This window comes from Embiotoca jacksoni, unplaced genomic scaffold, assembly GCF_022577435.1.
Source record: "Embiotoca jacksoni isolate LCO1_2020_lvr unplaced genomic scaffold, fEmbJac1.0.p SCAF_23, whole genome shotgun sequence".
Taxonomy (NCBI): Eukaryota; Metazoa; Chordata; class Actinopteri; family Embiotocidae; genus Embiotoca; species Embiotoca jacksoni.
Window position 1 is genome coordinate 3,588,597 of NW_027185374.1, and position 9,971 is coordinate 3,598,567.

The following is a 9,971-nucleotide window of genomic DNA, read 5'->3' on the forward strand; positions in this document are numbered from 1 at the left end:
ATGGCGAGCTGCAAACCAAACTCAAGGGAAGATGCTGTTGAAACTTGTATTTTCTGTTTAATAGCGACCGGTAAAGACAAAGAAGCCAACGTCATCAAAGAGGTAAGAAGCTTTTAAAAACCTTTTCTATGGACCAACTGCAGGTAAAACTCACGTGGACCGATCTAAGCTAAAGGTGGTTAATAGGACTCTCTGCCTGGATGTTTAGACGAAGTTATGTTAAACCAGATTAATACCAAAACAAAAAAAAATTGTATTTATGCTACTAATAATTATAAAAACACTTAAATTTGATCAAATTATTCTCAGATTTTTCATTTTGATGTTCAGGCGTTTTCCTTTAGATTTTCTTTTTTTCTATAATTAAAAAAAAAAAAAAAATCCATTAAATGTAGGCTAAACAAATAACTTGTGACTTTCTCTTTAAGATGGACTCGAGGCCCAAAATATTTGCAAAAAAACCCATGAGAACTAAACAGAAAACCCACATTTTCACAATATAGATAAGATATGGGGACACCTTTTGCGTGTTTGTGATTGGAGAAATTATTGTGAGAAGTACAGAGCTGCAACAATTAGTTGAATAAGCAATCAGTTTATCAACAGAAAAACTAATTACCAGCCGTCCTGACAATCAATTAATCATTTTGAGTTATTTTGTAATGAAAAAATGCTTAATTATGAAAATTGAATGTTTCCTTTAGGAAAAGGAAAGCATCTTTTAATTGTGGACTGTTGGTCAGGACAAAACAAGACACGTTAGGGTATAGATTAGACCCTAGAGAAATGAAGTGTTTTCGGTTTTATTGTTAAATTTTGTCTGATGTTGTTGTGTTTTGCACCTTGATGCCAAAGTCTCTTGGAGCCACGTTAATCTGTGTTTACGGTGTGTGAAAATCTTCTTCCCGTCATGGTGGTGAGTCAGAAAAGAGGCTCCCAATGCAGACCTGTCATTAATCATAGTCAATGGAAGAAGCTCAAAATCCCTGTTGAATATTAGTTTGCTCCCCAGGGCCTGATGCTACATTAGGGCTTATAAAATCAATCAGTCACCCCCTCATGGAGACAGAAATCTCTGTTCTCCCATTCAAATATTTCTCATGGTAGATCCATCCTGCCCTCAGAATAAAAAAGTAGGCTGTCCCCCTTACGACTTAAAGGACATTTAAGGTAACTATCGGTTATTAGTCAGTTTCATAAACATTAAAGCAAGCGTACATCGGTGAAGGAGGAACACCACAACCTCCGAGTCAGATTGCATATATTACAATCAGTAGTTTATTTTAATAAAGTTTACATTTTATTTTAGCCTGGACTTATTTATCTTATTTAATTGTGTATTCTAAAATGTATTAAAATATTTAATAAAGCCTATAATAATATAGTCTGATTCCAGCACTTTATCATCTATTAAGGGAATTCAAGCCTTCTAAATGATGAGTGACTGAATCATGATGATTCATGGTATCGAAGCACCATAAATGTTTTGGGTTTTTTTCTTTCACCACGCTGAGTTAACAAACTCAGAGCTGGTTGAAGTCTTTCTGATCAACTGTTCAGGGACCAAAAACTCTCAGAGTTTCCTTTTGTCAGTCTTGGTTCAGGATTCAGATCAGAGTTTGTTTAACCTGTTTTGTGGTAAAAAGGCTGCTGTGGTAACTGCAGGGAAAGTAGGTGAAGGAATCAGATGACAGTAAGCAGAAGAAAGACAAAAAGAAAAACTCGCCGCTCTGTTGGAAAGACCAGCAGCTGCAGTCTTCACTGGACGGTTTACGTTGACATTATACTCGCTACAACTACACCGCTGGTAACAGGTAGACTTTCAGCAATGCTTCATTCAAAGCTCAAGCGTGCCTTGAATCAGTTCTGCCTCTTCCTCTGTGATGTTTCCACCCTCCCCTACAGAATACAGAGCTGGTGTGTTTCAAAGACATTTCCCCTGCTGCTCCTCACCACTACCTGGTTGTGCCCAGACAGCACATACGCAGCTGCCTCTCATTGCACAGGGGACACATCGGCCTCGGTCAGTTAGACAACAGATCTCTACCAAATTCTACTTTTAATGTTCTTTCCCACTACTATGGCCATTATGTTGTCACTCCTGCTGCTTATGGTCCTGATTTTGCTACAACAGACTGCAAATTATGCCCTTAATCCTCTCACAACTACCTTTTAGCCTCCCTTACAGTGTATACCAGTAGACTTTTACTACTGGAGCTAACACTGCTGCTTTCCTACTCTGAATATAGGCCACTGTACAGTATTTGGGTGCTACCACTGACGCTTACCTTTTCTACTACTTCCACATGGCTTCTTCAATTTTCCGATTTACTAAATTAAATGTAAGCCTTTTACGTCTGCCTGCAAGAGCATATTTACTTTTATCTAATCAGATCTTTACTGACAAATAACAAGTAATTTATCCAATAGTTGAAAGGATGACTGAACTGGGGAAAGCTGTACTCCGTGAACAAGGGATCACTGATATGACGGATGTAAGGTAAGTGGAGACAGGTTGTGTGCATGTATGTGTGTGTGCTTCTTGACCTCAACCCAAAGGTTAAAGAAACTGTTCCACATTTTTTCAAATACCCTAATTTGTTTTCTGGTGGAGAGTTAAATTAGACGTTTGATACCACACAGATAACTGCTGGTACAAAGAGTTGAGATAGAAGGAAACAGCAAGCCCAGCTTTGTCCAACTGAGATGTACAACGCACTTGTTCATATATACCTTCTGAAGTATGAAAACAATCATTTGGAGGAAAAAAGGGCACATCAAAGCAAACTGTTTTGCAGGTGGACCAAAATAGAAAAATATTGTACACAGAAACTGCTGTGCTCCCACAGTATCTTCTTCAGACACTGCTTTTTATGATTTTTCTTGCTACAAAAACAATAATTTGCTGTTTTGTGAGGGTACCATTTCTTGTCCATGCAAAGTAGCTTTCTAGAGTCTATGAGCTCGTTGATTAGATGCTCCACCGTCAGCATGTCAACACTATTGATGTGTAATCAGTAATGAAAAGTTGTTGTTTTTAGTCCCTCTGATATTGAGGACATGACTGACAGCATGACGGCAGTGGATCTGCTCGATCAGCTCTGTGTTCGGCTGGTTGTCCTGCTTCCTGGCCACAGACATGCCTAGACACTATTCACACCAATTGCTCATGAGCATAGATTCATGAGATCACAGCTAGTCTGTTGGGGAACCGCTTACTTCTTTAGTGACGAATGGAGATCTCTGTGAGCGAAGACTGTCCTTTCTGCCAAATAGTAAACAAACAGACTGACACGGAAATCCTGCTGACTTTCTAGAGTCTCAGCATTAGTCCTGATTCCTGCTCAGTCACAAAAAACTGTAAATTATTGTCTTTTTAAATAGACAAAGTAATTTGTGAGTTTTGGAGGTGCTGGTGGGAAGATCTTTTTACCAATTGACAGAACCAGACTAGCTGTTTCTAATCTTTATAGTAAACTAAGATAACCAGCTGACAGCTGTAACTTTATTAGGCCTTTTTGAGAATTACCTTTCTATTAAGCGAATCATTTTCAAAATGTTGATCTTTTACTTTATCCCAAAAACTAGGATTATTTAATATAATTACTGTAATCTTAGTCTACATGGAGTTAGAGGTCAGGGTGCTCTTTGGCTTTATCAGTAATCAAACTTTGTTATTTGCTGAAGTGATCATTCCTTCCCTGGTATTTCTAAAGCTGCACTTTGACCTGGTTGTCAATGAGCTAATCTTTGCATTGACATGTTTTCCTCCACAGACTGGGGTTCCACCAGCCTCCCTTCATCTCAGTAGAACACCTCCACCTCCATGTGCTCGCCCCCACCAGCCAAATCTCAAAGCGCATAGAGTATAAATTCATTCCAGAGACGGCAAATTTTGTTTCTGTGAGTGCTACAGCTTCTTTCTGCCCCTTTTCTCACTCTTAATTTGATTGACTTTCTTTATGTGTAATTATACTTTTTTATGGAGATACTTCATTTTTTGTTGCTTTTATAAGTTGCTGCTCATAAAAACACGAGACAAATGGCTAAACATCGGATGTAAATGTGAAACGGCTGTTATGTTTTTAATGTGCATCTTCCATTAATCTCAACCATCTCTGTGCTCGTTCTCTGGCCTCTCCGGATGATTGTTTTTTCTCTTTGCAGGAAGAATTTCTACGGGAGCATCTCCAGGAAATTGCCCCACCAGTGCAACATCTTTTTAAAAAATGTATCTGCCTTTAGTGAGCCAGCTTCTCCCAAACTGGACTTTAAGTTATTGCAGAGGAGCAATAAAGTGTATCAGAAGAGTCTGTGAAACTGAATGGCCTTCACAGTCAGGCTGCTTTTAAAATACCACTGAAATTATGCATAAGTGACATTTACCAAGCGAGAATCATCCATCAGTACATCATAGCCTGACATCTGGAAAGACGAGTATATTACAGAAAACTTTCTATAAAGCCAAGTCATTGCACTGAAAAATCCCTGCAGAACTAAACACACACACATTAAGGACAAATGATAGTTTTATGGTCAGTAATATAAAGTAAGAAGACAATAAATTGATTCAATTGCACAAATAATGTTTGTCCTTTCAGTGTAAGATCGAGCCAGCAGGCTGTTATCCTAAATAGCTTTTCACAAAGACCAGAAACATCTGGCCTGACTCTGTCCAAAAGTAGTAACATCTGCCTGGTAGCTCCTCCAAAGTTCACCAATTAGTGTTTTTTTTCTCTTTTTTTAATTTCCATGCCAAAACGTACGTGTAAAAATAACACATGGGTTATGCGTGTTGCAAATGCTGACTTTAGAAATTGTATAATATTTGGGCTTATAGCTGCAGCTTCATATTTATTGTGGATATGGTGTAGGGCTGAAAAGTTAGGGACAAAATCAAATATCACAATTTGTTTGACCAAATAATTATATTTAGTGTAATGCAACTTTTAAAGCCATGGAAAAGACAACACTTATGCCATATCATAATATTACGATATCCAAAATCTTAGACGATATCTAGTCTCATATCACACACAGTTGACAGTAATAATGATCTAATAGATACAGTGGGCTGTTTTATATGAGCTCGTTGATTAGATGCTCGACCGTCAGCATGGCAACACTGTTGATGTGTCATGAAAAGTTGTTGTTTTTAGTCCCTCTGATATTGAGGACATGACTGACAGCATGACGGCAGTGGATCTGCTCGATCAGCTCTGTGTTCGGCTGGTTGTCCTGCTTCCTCGCCGCAGACACGCCTTAGACACTATTCACACCAATTGCTCATGAGCATAGATTTATGAGATCACAGCTAGTCTGTTGGGGAACCGCTTACTTCTTTAGTGACGAATGGAGATCTCTGGGAGCGAAGACTGTCCTTTCTGCCAAATAGCAAACAAACAGACTGACACGGAAATCCTGCTGAGCGTAAGTAGAAAACTGCCATCCGTGTTCAGAAAAGTTCAGCGACTGAAAAACCCCTGAGTCTCCCACTGTCTGTCTGTCTGTCTGTCGGTGTACAGGACGATCAGCTGGTGTGTTTTCGAGACTTGCAGGCTGGCGCCACACATCATTACCTTATTATTCCCAGGACGCATATCGACAACTGTAAAGCTCTCCAAGGGGGTCACATACCTCTGGGTGAGGGAGACAAAATACGAGCCAGCAGTCACAGTATTTGTCGGTTTTTTTTGTTGTTGTTGTTGTTTTGGACATATAGCCTATATGAGTTACTTTACTGTACGCTAAATCAAAGATTAATTAATGAGTTCACGATTTTATTTACGCACAAGAAGTTAGTGAAAGCTTGCGTGAGCTGTGTTTTCTTGTTCGCACTCGTCAGTGAAGCCAGAAAGTGAATTGTTCATCATATTTGAAGAGATTATGTGACATCTGAAACTGTTAATTCGCTATCTGTGATAACTCGATATCGTTAAACAAATGTGTTTTAGTTCTCTAGTTCAGTGAGACATTTTTTTTTTTGCATGAAGCCTCAATGAAAATCAAAGGTCTACCTGAGATACTGACTTTTCTGTTCATGCAAGAATGAGGTGAGTAACGAACTGTCCTTTGGTCAGTTCAACCTCACTAATATAAACTGCTGTGTCGTCTCCTCTGGAGTTATTTCGGCTGTATGACTTCAGGATACTGATGAGATTTGCTTGTTGACAGTGGAGCAGATGGTAGAAATGGGAAGAAGTGTACTAGAGAAGAAACAAGTCAGCAACCTCGATGATGTCAGGTAAATACATTCCCAGTGACGAGTTGTGACTCCTGACATTTACAAATAAATATGTGGCGCTTTCTTACACAGATCTTAAGTGGGTCTGTTTGATTTTAGTCATTTCTTTGCAAACTTTGGTTTGCTTCTTCTTTTAATACCAGTTTTTGTTGGTCTGTCCCCTGCTTTTAAATACAAAAAAAAAGTATTTTCCATCTTTTGTTTAGGATGGGGTTTCATATACCTCCGTTCACCTCCGTTCCCCACCTCCACCTCCACGCTCTGGCTCCAGCCAGTAAGATGAACTTCAAGTCGGAGCTTCACTACGGGCCGCAGTCGCACTGGTTCATCACGGTCAGTTATGGCTGTATTGTGCAAATATAATCATTTCAGACTTTTTAGTTGTGATTTACAATTAGTTAATTATCAATTCATATAATCACATAAAGAGATTAATGGATGAAATTTTGCATTTACAAAACCATATCAAAAAACAACACAAAAATGTATTAGTTAGTTTAAAATATTAAAAATGTTTAAACTGTTGAATTTTTTGTTTATATTAACGTCAATTTGACTTCAAAGTTTCTTGTACCTGGTTCCAAGTGAGCTGAGTCGATACTAAAAGGTGCCATGAAAACAGTGCAGACAAGTGACTGGTTGTCATTCACAAACTTGCCAGCCAAGCTCTCGGCCCCAAAGTATTTTATTCACTGCACTATTTGATTAATGGCAACCTGCAAAACAAGGCCATGGTAAATTCAAACAATGCAGATGTTCCTGTGGTTGGTCTAGTGTTCAGTGGGTTTGTGTGTCGTGTTAAGGACGACATCGAGGTAGTTTATACACCGTCGCTAGGGCGACCGTCTACACTGAGGAGGTACTATCTAATGTCCACCCACCCATCCATTTTTGCCACTTATTCGGGATTGGGTCGTTGACCCAGACGTCCCTCTTCCCAGGAACATTTGACAGCTCCTTCTGGGGGATATGCCAAATGACATGTATAAACCCTCAGTTTTAGAAGATTATATATCTCATCTGGCCACGGCTCATGTTTTTACTTTGACGTCACTGACCACACTTTAGTCTAAAGCTGCTTCTTTTTAAATGGAAGACATGCAGCCACTGCCACAAACAGAAAATGGAACACGGTCCAGCCTTCAACAAAAGCTTATCGTAGCATCAATTGAAATAAGTCATCATCATTAACAGCTGAAAAGTTATTATTCAGTAGCTACAATATTGTGAATACTGTATAAGTTCCCTGTTTTGCTCCGTTGCAGGTAGACAAAGTGCTTTCTCAGTTGAAGACTTGTGGCAAGGTGAAATGAAGAGATCCAAAGTGCCTGAAGGTGCAACAATCTTGTTCATGTACAAGTTACTTTGTTGTCATTATACCTCACTGACTGTCATTTTAAATCAGTTATCCAGCTGACTTGACATTATTGTGTTAATAAGTCAAGATAATGTACTGAGGAGTTGAAAGTGGAGACTGTATTTTAGGTGGAAAATGAAATAGTACTTTGCACATTCTTTTACAAACTTCTCAAAGAATTCCTTTTTGTTTCTATGTTCACAAGTTTGTTTGTGTGTATGAAGTGAATCAGTCAATGCAGCTGCTTATACCTTTGATATCTTTGTGTTTTAACTTGTCTTATGCATGGAGATAGACCTCTTCTTTTAATATCAATACAATGTTATATATAAATTAAACAAAACATCTTGAGGAGTTCCAAATAATTGAATCCTCTATGAGTTTCAAGAGTTGGTTAATCCTTTCTCCCACTTCACAAACACTTCAGCTCTTCAGTTTTTCTGTGTAACAGGAGACAGTGGGTCCTTATGTACATCTTAGTTTCTCTGCCAGCACATACATAATCGTCTGAGCAACACTAGAGGAAAAACACAAAATTCAATATGGCGCGTGATGCACACGTCTAAACGTGTCACGTGCACAGGCATAAACATGTACAGTTTAAAGTATATTTTTGATACTGATTTAGACAAAACTATGATGTGGATTAAATATTACAAATTGCTGTGTGATCTTTGCATTAAGAAGAGGAACAAGGAGACTGATGCCATTTTTGTGAACCTCAAAAATTTTGTCACCAATTCACACAGTTCATTTCTCCTGTTTAATAAGTTTTAATTCTGAAGTTTGCCAAATGTTTTTGCTGCACTGATTTAAAAAATGAATAAATAAAGTTTCATACCTAAAACACAAGTGTCCAGAGTTATAACTGTAACAAACTATAACTATAACTATAACCACTATAACCTGGTACCCATCAGCTGATCCTGCTCATTGAGGGGTTCCCTATTTTGATTAGGACTTCCCAGGATTTTCTTATTCAGCTTGACGTAGTGCACTTTCATTTTCAGTGTCTTTATACATTTGTAGACATAGAAACACTTATATATATATATATATATATATTGCCCCTAAAATTATCTACAGAATCATGTTATACACTTGTCAAAGTGTCACAGAGAAATGCAGGAGCCAAAAAAAGAAAACCGATTGAAGGCCTTCATGTCATCATGAATTTGCCAAAACTATGGAGTGCCCAAAACTGTTATACATCACTCAGAGAAAATGACTTCATCACAATGAATAATTGGAATATGGAAATAATTAAGGGCCTCCATTTAATCCCCTGTTTAAATCACTTACTACTGGCCCCAAGTTGTTATGTGTTAACTTGATTTTTAACACAGTGACATCCCTTAAGACAGGAGATCAAGATCAGGCCGCTGATAGTTTTAGTTTAGTGGCGTATATTACCAGATAAACTGTTAGTTAAATAGTGTTATATAAATTACCATAATTCCTTATGCATTGTAATCTGATTGCAATGCAAAGACCAATTGTGCAGTGGTGTGAGTTCACAGACTTTTCGGAAAGTAAGCGACTCTCCTTATGTTAGTACACCGGTGCAGTAAAGCAAAAATACAACTGTAGTTGCTCCCATGTCCGATAATGGATCCAGTACATATCTGCAACGCGTCTGTCATTTCTATCACTTATATATATATATATATATATATATATATATATATATATATATATATATATTACATACATAATATACATTATATATACATATAATAAATAATATTTATATAAATATATATTATATATATTATATATATTATAATATATATAATTAATTAATTAATTATATATATTATAATATATAATTATAATATATAATTAATTAATTATATATGTATATATTATATATATTATACATAATTATATAATTATATTAATTATAATATTATAATAATTATATAATATATATAATTATATATATAATTATATAATTATTTATATAATTATATAATTATTTATATAATTTTATATATATATATATAAGTGACAGAAATGACAGATGCGTTGCAGATATGTACTGGATCCATTATCCATTAAAATTGTACAATTAATATAATAATAATTTACATAATTTATATATATATATATATATATATATATAATGGCATATATACTACTGCTTAATTACTTTAAATGCTTTTTGTACAATTTTATAAACCGGTATCCTCCAGCTTACTACAGCTGGTTCATACATATGAGATATATATATATATATATATATATATATATATATATATGACCTTTATTTAACCAGGTAAAATCAATTGAGAACCAATTCTCATTTACAATGATGACCTGTCAGCACAGTCCACACAGTGACACATATATATACATATATATATATAT

General features: G+C 36.5%; 2 protein-coding genes across 2 annotated transcripts; both read left to right on the forward strand.

The window, feature by feature from the left end:
• LOC138203758 (adenosine 5'-monophosphoramidase HINT3-like) lies at window positions 1-4,245 on the forward strand. Its single transcript, XM_069158767.1, has 5 exons — window positions 1-102; window positions 1,906-2,023; window positions 2,431-2,500; window positions 3,777-3,903; window positions 4,168-4,245. The coding sequence occupies exons 1-5, from the start codon at window positions 1-3 to the stop codon at window positions 4,243-4,245; spliced, it is 495 nt and encodes a 164-aa protein (XP_069014868.1).
• A 1,050-nt stretch (window positions 4,246-5,295) lies between these two features.
• On the forward strand, window positions 5,296-8,432 carry LOC138203705 (adenosine 5'-monophosphoramidase HINT3-like). The gene is made up of 5 exons (XM_069158720.1): window positions 5,296-5,430; window positions 5,526-5,643; window positions 6,175-6,244; window positions 6,451-6,577; window positions 7,510-8,432. Exons 1-5 carry the CDS (start codon window positions 5,353-5,355, stop codon window positions 7,555-7,557), a joined length of 441 nt encoding a protein of 146 aa, XP_069014821.1. The 5' UTR covers window positions 5,296-5,352; the 3' UTR covers window positions 7,558-8,432.
• Window positions 8,433-9,971: the final 1,539 nt, after the last annotated feature.